The 16153-nt window shown below is 37.6% G+C and overlaps 1 protein-coding gene across 1 annotated transcript; it reads right to left on the bottom strand.

Annotated features, from left to right (window-relative positions):
* Window positions 1–925: 925 nt before the first annotated feature.
* LOC132152123 (caveolae-associated protein 2-like) lies at window positions 926–15343 on the bottom strand. The gene is made up of 2 exons (XM_059560833.1): window positions 14570–15343; window positions 926–2110 (listed from the first exon to the last, which is right to left on the bottom strand). The coding sequence occupies exons 1-2, from the start codon at window positions 15086–15088 to the stop codon at window positions 1238–1240; spliced, it is 1392 nt and encodes a 463-aa protein (XP_059416816.1). The 5' UTR covers window positions 15089–15343; the 3' UTR covers window positions 926–1237.
* Between the last annotated feature and the right edge of the window lie 810 nt (window positions 15344–16153).

Here is a 16153-nt window from a genome sequence, read left to right as displayed (position 1 = left end):
TATTGTAAAATGATGAAGGTATTAGCCCATTGGGTTCATCATTTCTGACATTTTTAAACTTCAGTTCAACACTCCAAACTTTTTTTTTATTTTTACTTTTTATTTTTTTTTTTACTTTTTCAGATCTCCACAATTCTCTGGCTTATTTGCATCCAACTGGACCGACCGTCTCCTTCATCACTTTCAGAAATATGTCTGTAATCTAGACCTGCCTCACAGTGCCTGTATTTTCAGCCAGCATCATGCCAACGGGAGCTTGGGAAATGGTCTCTGAAAAGAACCATATATCCACAGTGTACATAGTGTCACTTGATGAAAACCTAAATGTAAAATTGAGTACATTACACATTTCTGATCAACACAGACATAGTACATGGAAGTATATATGTACTATTTAATCTCAAAAACAAAACCGAATTGGACCAAGATTAAAAATAATCTAGGCTGCATGAAATCAATATCACTTTCAGGTGTGCACAGGCTGTTCCAGAAGAAATGCATTGGATGAAAACCATGGGATAGATGGAGTGCACTTGGCGTCCGTTGACATCTTTGGCTGTAAGCGATTTGTTTTCCTTTGCCAACCTTCTCAGCTGACAGTTAAGCACCACCAGAGGAAGACAGAGTGTGTACCCTTATGAAACAAAAATATATTGCAGTATATTGGAAAATATCATGTAATATATTAGGCATATATTCTTATATATATTTATTTTTGCCAATATATTGCAATATATTGAAAGCGGCAATCATTTGTATATTTTGCAATATATTATATAATATATGTATCATTAATATATTGTTAAATGTATTCAAATATATAATATATTAGAAAATAAAAAGGGGAAAATAATATATTACAATATATCACAATATATTTTAAGAAATATATTGGTAAATATATTTTCCTTTCGTAAGGGTAGTAATACCAGCTGAAGTAGTTTTCCCACAAGCGGAAGGTTTGTAACAGACAGTTGGATTAGATGAACTGATAAGACTGCTTTCACATTCATTTCTGCTAAAAGACTAGGGACTAACAACAGCAATATAGGATTTTAAAGCAAATGTCACATTTCATGAATTTTGCCTTTGAATAGACTGTATTGTAAGTCTGTATTCAGTGCGGACAGGGCAGACGTCTGGGTTCATGGCAGGGATGGCTGACTCTGATAAGGGAGAGAGTGTTTTTTTTTCAGCTTAGGAGGATGTCCTGGTGCTGGAATGGAGGGTCAGGACATTAGGATGCTTGGCCTACAGCAATACGTTCTGCTTGGCTTGCAGCTGCAGCTTCTGCTAGAGGGCTGTCTTCACTCTGCACTCTTTCTTTTCCATTTTCCTCCTCTTCATCCTCTCCCTGTAAAGCACTGTGAGACACCTCTATCTGGAAGGTGTCCTGGGGCAGGGTCGCAGAAAGAGCATACTCCTCGCTTATTTCTGTGATCGACAGCTCAACCTCGGCTGTGCCATTCAGTATGTTGAGCTGATCCTTTTTCTCCATTGCTTCCACAGCTGCCTTTACTTCCTCCTGTGCTGGTGCAAGTTGGGTGTGGACCTCTTTGAAGGACAGGTCTTCAGTTGGGCTCTCAATCGGGGCCAGTTCAATGGAGGCAATGGCGCTCTCTGATTGAGCTGAGGCCTCAGCCTCTGGTTCAGTATCCCCACTGCGGTTCTTCTTGATGTTGAAGGTGAGAGGAGAGACCTTGAAAGAGGAGCTCTTGGCACTAGGGTTCTTCTGGTGGTTTGGTGTCAGACTCTTTTTGATTTTCTCACGTTTCTCTGGGGACACAATCTTGGTGCTGATCTTGTTCATCTTCTTCTCGATATTTTGCCTGGAGAAAGCTTTCTTCAGGCTGTCCACTTTCTTCAGACTGGAGCGCTTGATTTTCTCAGCTCTAGATTTTTCAACTGTGATTTCACTCTCGAGGTCCAAAGCGGCCAAAATTTCATCATCATCCTCTTCTGGTCCCTGCTCCTCATCCGAGGAGAGGGCGATGGTCTGAAGGCCCTCCTCTTGAGAACGGTTGGTATCAATGGTCGGGGTCTCCTCCTCCACTTCAGGTAATGGTGCAGGTTCCTTCACAAAGACACTTGAAGGGATTTCATTTTCCTCCTGCACAACAAAAAATGGAAAAGATCTAATAAATTATTCAGTTCACATACAGCATTATTTTCACACTACATATGATTGCCCTTAAAGGGTTAGTTCACACAAAAATACAAATTAAGCCATAAATAACTCATCCTGAAGTCATCCTCGGTGTATATGACTTCCTTCTTTCAGACAAATTCAGTTGGAGTTATTAAAAAATTGTATTTGATCTTTAATGCTGTTTGATGCAACTCATCGGGTGTTGCACTGCATCTGTACTTGAGAAGTTTAATAAAAAGCTCATACATTAAGAAATAATGTTTCAGGGATGAACAGAGGCCTCCTGTAGCCAATCAATGTGTTTTTGTAAAAAAAAAATCCATATTCAAAACGTAATAATCACTTGAATCTAGCTTGCACTCACAGTTACAAAAGAAGCAGTTTTAGCCGCAAAGAAATGACGCACGCGGAACCGCAGCGGAGAGACAAGACAAAACATCGATCACTAATTAGAAGTACAAAATGAGGATTTGCAAAGAAGAATGTCGGAGGATTTCAATATAAGCCAAGAGAAGACTGGTTTTCCTTTGCTAAAGTAAGGAAACTTTGCTTTATTTGCCCCTGTTAACAAACGTTGGTTTTCATGAGACTCACCGACGCGTGCGCAATGCTGACCTCATACGTCATTCCCACAGAACAGTGAGCGCAAGCTAGATTAAAGTCATAATTATGTTTTAATATGGATATTTTTCTTAGCATTGATTCGCTACAAAAGGCCTTTGTTCATTTTTTTAATGGATGCACTTTTTATTAAACTTCTCATGAACCAATGCAGTGGAACACCCGCTGAGTAGCATCAAACAGCTTGAAAGATCAAAGACAATTTTTAAAATAACTCTGACTGGATTCGTTTGAAAGAAGAAAGTCATATACACCTAGGATGACTTCAGGTCAGTAATTTATAGACAAATTTTCATTTTTGGGTGAACTAACCCTTTAATGCACAGTTCTGCCAAAATTAGTGCTCAGAACTTTTAGATTTCAAAATCTTTGTTATGCAGTGGTTTCCCAGTTACTAATACCATAGAAGAATCCAAGTCACTGCTGAAATTGCTTCCTAAAAGATTTGTATTTTTATTTTAATTTTATTTTTGTCTAGACAACTGGAGTTTAAGAATGTTGATGATACATAGAGCAGTCATGTGTTTGTGGGAGATATCTTTAATCATTTCTACATAACATCATACTCTATTAATGCCTTTCAGAAGGCCTTAATATAATCAAAATGCCTTTTAGAAAAGGGTAAAGGCTTCATGGTGAGGCCCATAGCTTAAGAGATAATCAAATGAATCTAATGAAATACTTAAAATGAACATGAAGCCACTGTCTCTGGTGCTCTGAAAAGTCAAAACAACAGTGATAGAGAGAGAGAGAGAAAGAGAGAGAAAACTCTTCTTAAAATGGACACCTTCAGCCAATGGTTTGTCTGAAATAGCAGGGGCCATTATGAAGGGGTTTAAACTAATTAAGTACTTGTTGCACTTAGAAGTACAGTGAGCTGTCAAAGAGCTGTCAACATCCTTGACCACACAATGAGGTTTTATTATAGTTTCAAGAATTTGTCTTTTAAAAGAATATTCAGTGTCACAAACATCATCAAGGTTATCATGCTCAGGTTGTAATATAAAGCACTATATGCAGTGAAGTTGAGTAGTGGATGCATGATTTTTAAAATGACTCAATGAGACAAGAACATCTGTTGTAAAAAAACATTGTGTACTGACCAAATTTTCCTTTCTGGAGACAATCATAAAGGCTGAAGAATAGTAAGACGATAGGAAGGAAGGCCAGGCATGACCCTACACAACTCATATCAGAATTTCCACTGAGTTTTGGAAGACAGCCTGGACAGAAAGAGAGAGAGAGAAGGGCAACTGGAAAAAGAGAGAAAGCAGGGAAGTCTGGTGTAGGGCTTTGAAATGGAGTAGGATGAGGTTCAGGAAGCATTTGTGGTGGAGTGCAGCAACAGGGACACCTGGACAGAAGTCCCGTTTGCCTCCCACCCATCAGAAAGTTCCATGGCATGTCAGAAATGCGCAGGAGAGCCTGAGAACTTCTCTCTTAGAGATAAGACTCTAAATTCTAATACAGATGAGGTCATGTCATGTAGGAAATTTCCCAGTTAATCACTTTAACTATACTGTTTTCATACAGCCTGAAATGTAAGCACACACAATATATGAATGCAAATAGCACCTTAATTGGGCATATATGTTCTTTTAGGGCTAAATTATGAAGAAAACATCATTGCATTTTTTTTTTTTATGTGAACTAAACTGTTGCTTATGTCTCAGCAGAAATAGCATCATGGACATTTAAATTGACGTTCATTGAAATTATCATTTATGAATCTCAATTGACCCTTCACCTGGAGTTTGACTGACAGGCGAACTGACCAATCATAAAACCAGTAGTAGATTAACATCGGTGGACTTAGCCATGAAAAATGGTCTGTATTGACGTCTTTCTGCGGTTGAAACAAGATACCTTATGATGTTCTTTCATGTTTATTTTGTGCTATAACTAGTAAAGAGGGAGAGATGATCAGTTCACATGTTGCTTGAACTGAGGCGCTACAGCGATCTGTATCGAGTCACTATACATTAAAGAGACACAAAACTATTTATCGGTTGAATTTCTTTTAAAAAAGCCAAAATGTTAAAGCTGAGACTATGTTTCATACTAAAAAGCTTTGTCTTGTCTGTTGGCATGTTGTTAAGTGATGTGAAGTGAAGTGACATTCAGCCAAGTATGGTGACCCATACTCAGAATTCGTGCTCTGCATTTAACCCATCCAAAGTGCACACACACAGCAGTGAACACACACCCCGAGCAGTGTCAGTGTCCTCTTTGCTCTGCAATGTATTTTTCACTGCACTATAACTTGATGTGTGGTGTGAGAGCGCCATGGCTTGTCAGACGTAGCAACAGTAACTAAGGAAGGTATTTGCAAAGGGTCAATTGCTTCATCAGGTTCTATTTTATTCTTTCTATCAGCTGCCAAAGCACACACACAGAACTGAGATATAATAAGCAGCGAAGGAAACATCTAAGCAAACAGATGAAGGTACCTTAGTAGAATGTTGTGCAAACACTGAATTTGAACATGCCTTGATATTTCTTATTTTGGTATACTGCTTGCAAAGAGCCTTAATGTTCACATCTGTGCTTCTAACATGATAGAGAGGTTGTGTTGCTGTTGTAACTCTGGCCTCTGAAGCTCTCTGAGTGCAAGGGTTGCCTGTCAAAGTGGAGGAATAGATTTGACCTAACAAGAAAACTAACAAAAAGGGTACATTATGACTGACAGTAATCCCTGAGGATATATGCAACGTGCTAAACCAGGGCTGAAATACCACTTTTGGGATTTAGAAGATCTGTCCAACCACGAAAGAGCTTTACTTTCGACGGCAAATATAGATCAAAGGTATTGGTATGATTTTGCTGGCACAGTTTAAGAATGAATTTGGCCAACTCCCAACAAACTTTAACATAGAATTGCCATGCTCCATCAGTCTCTGGTCAGAGTAAACAGTTAGTAAACTTTGAAACTTGGACTTAGAAACAAAGCTTTAGAAAACAGAGTGACACTGTTCGTAATTGTATATTTGCATTTAAGGATCATGAAAGCAAAGTGTAGGTTTGTATTGTTTCCCTCCTGATGCTTTGTTAAAGTAGAGTATTCACTTTTTGTTGTGATGGGATTGTTAGAAGGTGTTTTTTTTTTTTTTTTTTTTTTTTTGGCAAGGTGCAGTTTTCCATGAACCTCCTGAGAATGTTTCAAATTAAACATCAAGAAATGGAGGTACAGATGCCAAATGATAACATTTTGGGAATCAGAAGAATCAAAAGGCAAATTAAGTGCTTCACTTGACCATTTAAAGAGGAACTTCTGAAAGAATTAAAATAAGAATCAGCTTTAAAAAAAGAAAAGAATAAATATAATAAGTATTTTATAACAGTAATATTGTCTGTGATTTTTGATACAGCAAATTGGATTATGAATTAGAGAATAATGAATGCAATTCTTTATCAAACCAAGTTATAATTGTAACCATAAAAAGAACAAATAAACACAATTTATCCTCCTTCAGGGTTATAATTAGAAATATTTAGCATTAGTAGTAAACCTACTTCAAATTTAACAGGTCACATTTCACCACAAATAAAAAAGAAATGACTGTTTTAGGATCATTAAAATGGTTGCACTGTGACATCATCTTTCTGTAAATATTATTAATGTAGGATCATTATTTTCAATTTAAATTGACATATATTAAAGGTAATGCAATGGCGTATAATTAATAATTTAGACAAAACCGCTTTCCCCCCCCCTCGATTATAATAAGGATAATGAATGAAATAATGAAATTGCTTTGGATTAAAGTAATGATATTTATTCATGCATTTATTTGGCAAAGCTTTAGAAATTGGTTTTATGGCACAATTTACTTAACTCAAAGTCAGTGCTGTTTTGAGAGTTGTTTTTTTGCTTGGATGCCTCTGATGCCGCTATTGCTCTTTGTTAACATTTGTTTATTTGCATGTTTTCAAGTACTGTCCTCAAGACTGAAGTTGGCAATCCGTAGCTCAAATTGCCAATTTGAAAAGGTGCTGAGCCACTGGACTAGCCTTCGTGGCAAGAAGAGTGTCTATCAACAGTCATTAAATCACTTTTTAGTTATAACTGTAGATAATACAGCAATGTCAGTAACTCACAAATTTCCAGCATGTAGGAAAGCCTCTAAGAATGAAAGTAGAGTATTGAAATTTTGATACGTGTCTGACAGGAGCTTGCGTAATTGTACTGTTTAAAGTGAACAGTTTCTCTTGACTTAACCTGGTTAACCAGGTTCAAGCTTGTCCCCAGAACATGTGTATCTTAAATTACTTAATATGAATAGATTATGCTGATAGCAAAAACACAAAGTAACATATATCCCCCAAAGTTATTAAATACAATAAATCAGCAACAAACAGGTTAAAGAATTGCTCCTTAGAGCCTCCAGAGACACAAGTTCCTGTCATTTTCTCAGTGGGGAACCAAACAGTTCATTCTGCCTTTTAGGTAAGAGATCTGAAAATTACTTGTAAATGACTATAACCTCCTCTACATCTACATTGTCTTCATATTCTAGTTGTGTTAAAAAAAATTTAGACTCTCTTAAAATATGTTTTTGTCACTAAAGATCATGATTACCTCACGTTGAGCATTCTGTCAAATGATATTCTGATTCATTTGCATGCTAAAGCGGTCCCTCTTGCCTCAGGCAATGTTGGCACTTATGGTAGCAGAGTTGATATGTTTTCTCATATATGAACGAAAAATATAAGGAGATCTCACAAGGGGTAAATACAGTTTCTGTTACGGTTTATGGTTATTATCGGAGTCCATTTTTATAGAGAAAATTTAAGTAAACAGCACAATGCATGCTTTGTGCCTGCACTCTCTGTGCAAGAAAAAAAACTGGGTTTTATTTGATGTTTATTTGACCAGATGTGGTCCTAGACACATAAATCCATGCATTACTTTATGCCTGCTGTTACTTAATTTATTATTCAACATTTTTTATTTTGTAATCTGCAGATGAATGTCATACAAGTTTGAATGACATGACTGTGAATAAATGACAGAATTCTCAGTAAAATGTCCAATTAAAAACCTTTCGATCTAAAGACCTCTATAGGCTTAAATAATTGAAATTAGTTTCTTGACAATTATGAATGACTTCAAATGTATACTGTTTATGAGTTTCTTTACGAAATCTATTATCTGTATTATTACATTTAATTTTCAAAAATTAATTAATTATTATAATTTTTTTTTTAATGGATGAATTACTGAAAAGCAGCCCAGTTATCCACTTTAAAGAAGCTAAAATATTTGTTTTGCTGTAACATTGTTAGGTCAGTAATTCCTGTTGAACCATTTGTATATTACATGTCTCATTTATTATATAGATATGTCCAAATGTTTGACAGTTGGTTAGTGTATGTCCACAGATATACACACACAAGTGCAGGCACCTCTCTGTACCATGATCTCTCCTCTCATTGCTGTCAGTTATAGTGTTATCAGAGATGCTATCCAGTTGTTTTCCCAGTACTCACTTCATGTTCTAAACACACTTGACATATGCGTCACCTTGAGGGCTACTTATGAAGTATTGGGGGTAAATATTAGCTCAAGGGTGCATGGTGTGGAGAGTAGAGAGAGAGTTGTAAGTGGCTGTTTTTGAAAATGTATGTGTGTGTGTGTGGGGGGGGGGAGGGGGTATGGGGGGGTTGGGTGTTAAGTTCATGCTATGTTTTTATCTTCATTGATTCAGCAGGACCTACAGCTCCTGTAATTACCTGAAAAACTTTAATGCTTACATTCCCTTTCCTGCTGGCCATTAACATCACATCTGACAGGAAGCAACTCTTTAACCTCATACACTCACCCATGTTCGCTGCTTTTTCATCACATGTGAAATGCATATACATTCTCTGTCTCTATCAAAAATAAACAGTGATCTTTGCGACACACTGAAAGAGAGAAAAGAGAGTAATGTATGTTCGGAGTGTTGGTAATAACTAACTAAGGAGTAAAATATCTACTAACTTAACCATTGTTTTTAATTATTTCGTAGCATGATGGCAATTCAGCTTTTTCTATAATAGTGTTCTATTCCAACCCAACAAGATGAGGCAATAATCGAACACACTTAACTAGAATCTCACTTTCTCTTTTTGATTCACCCCAAAATCTTAAAATGTACTCACACTCAGGCCATTAAGATGAGAATGAGTTAGATTTTTTTATCATGAAAATTTTTTTTTGAGAAATGTAACATTGCATCACTTGCTCATCAAAAGAATCCTCTGCAGTGAATGGGTGCTGTCAGAATGAGAGTCCAAACAGATGATAAAAAACATGACAATAATCCACAAGTAATCCACACCAATCCAGTTCATCAACATGTTATGATGTGGAAAGCAGCGTGTTTATGTCCATAGACGTTTTTCATTTCAAACAATTGCATCTTGCTAAAATATGAGAGGTGAAAAAGTAATCTAATCTGAATCAGAAGAGAAATATGCAGAGCACCGTTTATAAGCATAAACAGTAAATTGTTTCATTACATGTGGATTATTGTGATATTTTATCAGATGTTTGAACTCTTTTTCTGATGGCACCCATTCACTGCAGAGGATCCGTTGGTAAACGGAAGCAAATTTTCAGTTTTGGGTAAACGTTTACCTAAATGGTCAAAAAATGATTAAGTAATGAATCATGAATAATGAATCATCACAAAGTTGTTTTCCTAGATATCTTGATCTAATCTAACAATTATATATCTTTAAAATATGTTCACATGTTTAATTTGTACTTATTAGCTTTAGCTTAAAGGGTTATTTTATCCAAAAATGCTCTCGGACTAAATCTAAACTGTGTTCCGAAGATGAATGGAGGTCTTACGGGTTTGGAACGACATGAGGGCGAGTCATTAATGACATAATTTTTCATTTTTGGATGAACTAACCCTTTAATTTGTTCAGCATTGTTTGTGTGTGCAAAGAAATGTACTGTTATATGAGTGTGCATGTGTTTTTGTGTGTGTGTAAAATGTGAGGCGGAAATAAATTGTTGGAGCAGGATTGGTTGGAAGAGCTGAGTAGAAGAGACTTTCCCTCTCTAAAAAAAATCAGCCCTGGAAAAACCTCAAGCAATAACCAAGTTTACATGCATAATTGGCAGCGATCAGTTTAAGGAATTACATGGATTAAGATGTTTACATGACATGAGCAAATCTCTTCAAACCAGCTATTTGCCATTATTACAATTATTCATTGAGAAATGTTCTTTTGTCAGAGTTCGAGAAATGCGATTCAATCCTATGCCTATATAGTGCATTACAGGGCTCTCTGGAATACTTGATCCTGACTGGTCAGTCTCAGCATTTTGCAATCTGTTTTCTTCCTCTCACATAATGTTATAATTTCAGTTTTTCTTGTCCATTAGTATTTTTTCTTCTTCTCCCAAAGTAGTCACTGTAATAAGTGGAATAATACACAGTCAGTAGTCATTATTGCAGAATAAACTTTAACAGGGTAATCAGGACCCTGATGTGAATCAGAGATCTGGTATCAGCCTAAATGGGCTTATTACTTGTCCTTTATTCTGAAAGAAGAGGATGATGAAAGATCAGTGTGAAAGGGTACGGTTTTGTTGCAGTTTCCTTTGTAGTTGATGTGTAGTCTGTTTCGGGGCTGGTTTGTCCCAGCATGTATGTCCCCATGTGTTACCATGGCATTATGAGTGTGTATAGTTTTCCCTCTGTGCTGGCATTGCTCCCTGTCACAGAACACACACAATAACAGCTTTGTCTCTTCAGTGTGTGTGTGTATTTAGATAGGACAAAAGATCCAGAGTTCTTTCAGCTTTTGTAAACCTAGTGCAAAAGGATGTCTGTTTTTGTAGATCATTACAGTGTATGTCCAGCTCAGGAAGACCCAGCCAGTGTTAACTTACAATTCTTTCAGACACTGAGAATATCAGTTGCCTTCATCTGCTTCAATAATTTAGTATTTAGCATATAGAGCTATCACAGGTGTGCTTTTGTGTTTTGTTTTTTTCTTTAATTAGTGTGTGTGTGTGTTTCTTAGTGTATACATTTTCTGTATGCTTGTGCTCAATTTGGATTTGATTGTCAAATATGAATTTAAATGATTTGTTTGCATTTCATTTGATTTCATTCTGGCTGTTAAAAGAAAGGAGGTAAGCACCTGCAGGCAGTGTATTGAACAGCTGTCAGGATAACTATAAACATGCTGCGTGTTTAAATTTCCAGATTAAATGCTACAATGACAAGTGTTTTATCATTTAATATGTCTGTTCATTCTTTTGACAGAAGTAAGACTTATTGTGTAGGGCTGAATACAAATATATATATATATATTCTTTTAATCATGAATATAGTAAATTTCACAAACAAACTACTTTTATGAACATTTTTAGTGCATCAGAAACACAATACATGTGATAAGTATAGCTTGATTCCTAAAACAAATGATTCTTATGAGCATCTAGTAGTTTTTACTGGTCTTATGCATATGAACATGTCGAATTCCTCTCATATAACACATTTAACATGCTTATCCAGTATTTAACCCTATCCAGTGGAATTATGCAGGTCAGACCCCGAGGCCACATACCCGCTAGAGGTGTAAATATTTGCATGTAATTTAATTCTTTAAATTACAGTTTTGTTATTTCATCATAATGCAGTTTGATTCTTTTTAGTTCAACAATATATTTTACACCTCTGACATTTATGTTTTCTCATACATGGACAAGTTAGCTCACCAAATACACTATTCCCAGTTCTATTCAGATGAAGATTGATTTATACTTTTTACTGTAACAGTTGTTGGTGACAGCAACATTCACACATTACATATTTTGAAAAATAGTTTCTTTTTTAATCTACTAACCTTTTTTATGATTTGTTTCTCAGGAATGAAGTGTTAATTTCATCTTGTTGTTTCCTCACAACAACAACAAAAAAATGTTACAGCTTATACACTTCTGTCATTACCGTGGTGTGTTTTCAGCATAATTTGTTATTTTTTTATTTCATTTTATTAATTGATCTTTTTTTCAGTTTTATTTAAAGTTTCAATGTGTATTTCATTTGTGTTTGTTATAGTGAATAAGTAGCTCCAAAAAACTGTTCCAGACTTTTGTTTAATTTTCATTTAACAAAATGGAGGGGGGGGGGGGGGGGATATCACTGAGCAACAGCTATGTTACAAATGTTCAATTGCACTGAAGTCCTTTTCTCATCTTTTAGCATTTTCATCTTAACACCAGTGGGAACTCTAACAGTAAGATGAGTTTGGAGAGAGATCATGCCTTTTTGATGGACAACGGAAAACAAACACTCTTGTCTTCTCTGCCAACAGGCCTTTTTGCCCTCACACTTTTCTCCCCCTCTTTCCCCCTCTCTCTCTGGAGAGGCACAGATAGCCTTATTAGGTGATAGCGAATTGCTAGTAGTAAAAATATTCCATCTTGTGGTTTCCTAATCTAGATTTTGCTTTCAGCATGAAAATAAAAAATAAAAATTGTGCATTGTGTAATGAGAACTTGGAAATGTTGTGCAGCTATAACACAATCCATATGTGAAGTTTTGAGAAACACAGGGACAATTAGTTAAATATGTTCACTGAACGTTGCATCATGCAAAATAATTGCAAATGAAATGATGTTTGGCTAAATCCAGGAAATCACCCCATAATCTAACAAACTTTACAAGCTCCTTCTTCATTTTCTCTTTTGTGGATGTGGTGACCAATGTCTTGATTCATGTTTTATGGTGTTCTAATTGATTTTGGTTACTTGCTATTTATATCATTTTGTAAGTGGGAAAGACTTGCTCCACCTCTGGAATGTGAGCATTTCAGCCAGAGTTTCTGCTTATGCAAGAACAGCATTCTCTCTCCTGCTTGTGAGTCCGCCTAAGGGGGGAGCCAGCCAAGCACCCCTAATCCAACAACAGCAGGGGAAGATAAAAGTGAAAAAAAAAGGACGGCAGGGTGTGGTGAACACCTGAATGTAGCTATAGAGGTCATGAAATAAAACTGAGAATATAAAAAGACAAATAGACTATTTGTTGACTTACAAAACCACAAAGACTTTACCCAAAATTATTTTAAAGTTTTTGTCAAGCTTGTTTAGTAGTGGACAATTGTATATAGGTGTGAAACACTTGGCACAAATGACTTGAAAAAGTTTTTTGGTTCCCCCCCCCCAGGAGTTGTGTTTGTTTAATAATGAGGATAGTCGCAGTACTGGTCAGATACCATTCCTTAGAAACAAACCCAGGCAACCCCATGGGAGAGTGGAAGGGGGGGTTAATGAAGAAACATTAAAGAAAATAAGACAAGGATTGTCCAAGAATGTTTGTGTGGGTCTGACAGGCATGTTTGGTGGAAATTTTAAATCTCTGGGAACATTTTGCCCCTGTGTCTGCCACAGTGCCACCCATCTATGATACAGGACAGATCAGGAGACCATAAGAACCCCATGGCTGGATTACATATTCCCTCAGATGCTGACCAGACATGCCTGGACTGCTTTGCAAATGCAAACCAAATCCCTTTCTGCAAGTAATGAGCCTGAAATAATTTGGACAAAGAGGGAAATCTCAACTGTCATACCCTCCAATCGGATTTCCCTCCAAATAAACAACGCAGATGCCATAGCAACACACACACACACACACACACACACACACGTTGTTAACATTTTTTAAGCCAGCTTTAACAAACAGCACTTTATGACAGCAACTGTAGAAACTACAGGGTTGTTTTCACTAGTTCATCGAAGGAAATTTACCTCCCCGTCTAAGTTTAAACACTCTCTTCGCACAGAGATGGAAAGCTGACTTTCTAAAAATGTGTTTCTCAATGGCCTTCTCTCATTCTCTACATCATGTACTTCTGCAGTAACCACACAGCTGGGAAGAGAGAGGGGGAAATGGAAGCCCTCTCTCAGTGCTCTCTGACTTTGGAATCACTGAGTCATTCGGGTGATTGTAGGTCTTGCAGTAAACAGCAGCTAGCCGCTGTAGCATAGCACATTTCAGCATGGGTCTTCTGACAACAGGATACACATTATGCTGCACTTTAGCTGATCTCTGGACACACCTTCTATTCAAGGCTATTGTGCTTTAAATAATAGCTTTTGGCTAAGCTTCTAAAGAAGCGTCCCCTATTGAGTCTCTCTCGAGCTCTCTAGCTCTCTCTTAGTTTGGAATACTGCTGATTTCTTTCTGAAGTGGGATGTCTAAAATTCTAGCTGGGTATTTGAGAGGTTAATACTTTGAGTCAAGTACAACATTTGTATGGACTTAAAAGGCGTTCTGCTTTCAGGTGCTCAAACATCCACATATAAAGCCATGGATTTGACCAGGTTTGACATCCCAGAAACACTCAACAGTTTGAGTAGCCTGTCTGAGCTTTTGACCCCAAACCATTAGCCTGAGAGACAGAGATAAGAGGCGACCACCTAGTTCTTGCTTCCATTCCATCCCCCCTCACAATGACCTTAAGCGACATCACACCCTCTGAAGCATTGCTTTCATCTTTACACTCTGAACTATGACCCTTCTCCCCTGCTTCAGAAATGGATCTACCCTGAAGGAGGCATGTGATCTGTTCTTCAACTATTAGGTAATTTTGTCAAATGACATTTAGATTCATTTAACTCAGTTAATATCCCTGATTGTTATAAGAGTTGGAGACTGTTGAACTTGGTTCAGGGCACACCGACATGCAGCAATGATCACCCACACAATGCAATCATTAAATGTCCTCCTCTGAGCACATCAAACACCCCACCACTGCTCCCCTTTAAACACACTGTACTTTTACCTGGAAGATGAGCACTTTGAAGTTGTTTCTCCTGATCAGCTGAGCATGATTAGCCTCCAATTTCTTCACCTGGATGGCCTGCTTGTCCATCTTGTCCTTGACCTCCTTCATGTTGACGCTGACCTTACGACTCTTCTCCAGGAGTTTGCTGACCGTGTTGGAGGTGGAAGTGTGACTTTTGTAGAGCTTGGTCATATCATTTTGGATGCCCGTCACCGCACCCTCTATCTCGACCTGTCTCATCTCCATCTTATGCTGGTTCTCTTGCACTGTATCCAGCATGTTCACCAGCTTATCTAGAAGTGTCAAGACAGTGATGGCATTCACTTGACCTGTTGGTGAAGCTCCATCTCTGGTGAGAGTGCCTGTAGTTCCCCCAGTCAGAGGCCCAGGGCTGCTAGGTTCTCCACTATGTGTGGGTGAAGACTGAGTGGGGCTGGGGCTTGGCACCACCAGCTCTTGGTTCTCATGTGAGCTTACCATGCTGCTCCTCTCTGCTTGCACTGCATCTTCTCCCATTCTGAAGCTGCTCTTGGTCTTGACGGATAACTTTACTTAGGAAAATGGTCTCTTTCTTTACCTTCTTCGACTTCAAGTGAGCTGCTCCGGCTGTACTGAGTTCCCCTCCTAGTTGATTTTAGTGCAACCACGTTCTTACAGCTTTGATTCTTGTTTACAGGCTTGGGAATACTTTTCAACTTCCAGGTCCAACGTTCCCACCCCTTTTTGAAGATAGCCACACTCACTCTTTCCTCTCTCTCTTGGAAGAGCCGTGTAGAGGCTTCCCCACAACTTAAAAAGCCTGTCCACACCCTATGGGGGTGGAGCTTGGTTTCCATGGCAGCTAGCCTGGCCTATTGGTGAGGGAGTTATGTGTTTGCATGTGTCAAGTGTGAGTATGTGGGTGTGTACAGTGGAACATGAGCAACTCTCTTCACATGTAGAACCTCCCCCTAACTCTCTCTGGCTCTCTAGGTTTTGTTCTGTTTATATTGAAGTGAGCACTATAATATTAAGAGTCATGTTTGAAGGATCAGCTCATCTGTGAATAGAGAAAGAGAGAGGGAAATAGATACAGAAAGGAAGATAAAACAAAAGTGTATGTTTTCCCTTTAAATAAATATTTGCTAAGCAACACTTTAGAGGAGCTTTCTGCGTGGATAATAAGAACTTGTGTATATGTTTTAGCCTGTATTTATTTTCTAAGAGTATTTATTTTTTACAGTTGTAGCCATTCTACAGTAAGTTTATTCTGGAAAAAATGTCACACAAACAGTTCTCAGGCTGTGTGAGTGGAGGTATTTTCCTGCCTTCAGTTGTAGCAGGAGCATGGTGAAACTTAGCAGCAGAACTGCTAAACTCTGCTTTTACATTACACTATGCAGGAAAATATAGCGGACAATAAAAAGACTGCTAGCATGAAATTCATTATTAAATCTTAAAGAATTGTGTGGAATCTCCTTGTCATTTTCTTCTTATATACGCAAACACAGAATGTCTTAATTGCTCCCATTTCCTTCTTTCTGCATTGTTATATGTGCCTCCATGATGTCATTTCCCCTCCTTTTTCCTTTGCAGGGCAAT

The sequence above is a fragment of the Carassius carassius genome, chromosome 10 (genome assembly GCF_963082965.1).
Source record: "Carassius carassius chromosome 10, fCarCar2.1, whole genome shotgun sequence".
Taxonomy (NCBI): domain Eukaryota; kingdom Metazoa; phylum Chordata; class Actinopteri; order Cypriniformes; family Cyprinidae; genus Carassius; species Carassius carassius.
This window is presented reverse-complemented; position numbering and strand designations above follow the sequence as displayed.

Coding starts and splice junctions, on each gene's coding strand:
- LOC132152123 (XM_059560833.1), bottom strand. CDS start 15,088: ATGGGAGAAGATGCAGTGCAAGCAGAGAGGAGCAGCATGGTAAGCTCA. Junction 2,111..14,569: donor TCAAAGTGCTCATCTTCCAG/GTAAAAGTACAG, acceptor TTTGTTGTGCAG/GAGGAAAATGAAATCCCTTC.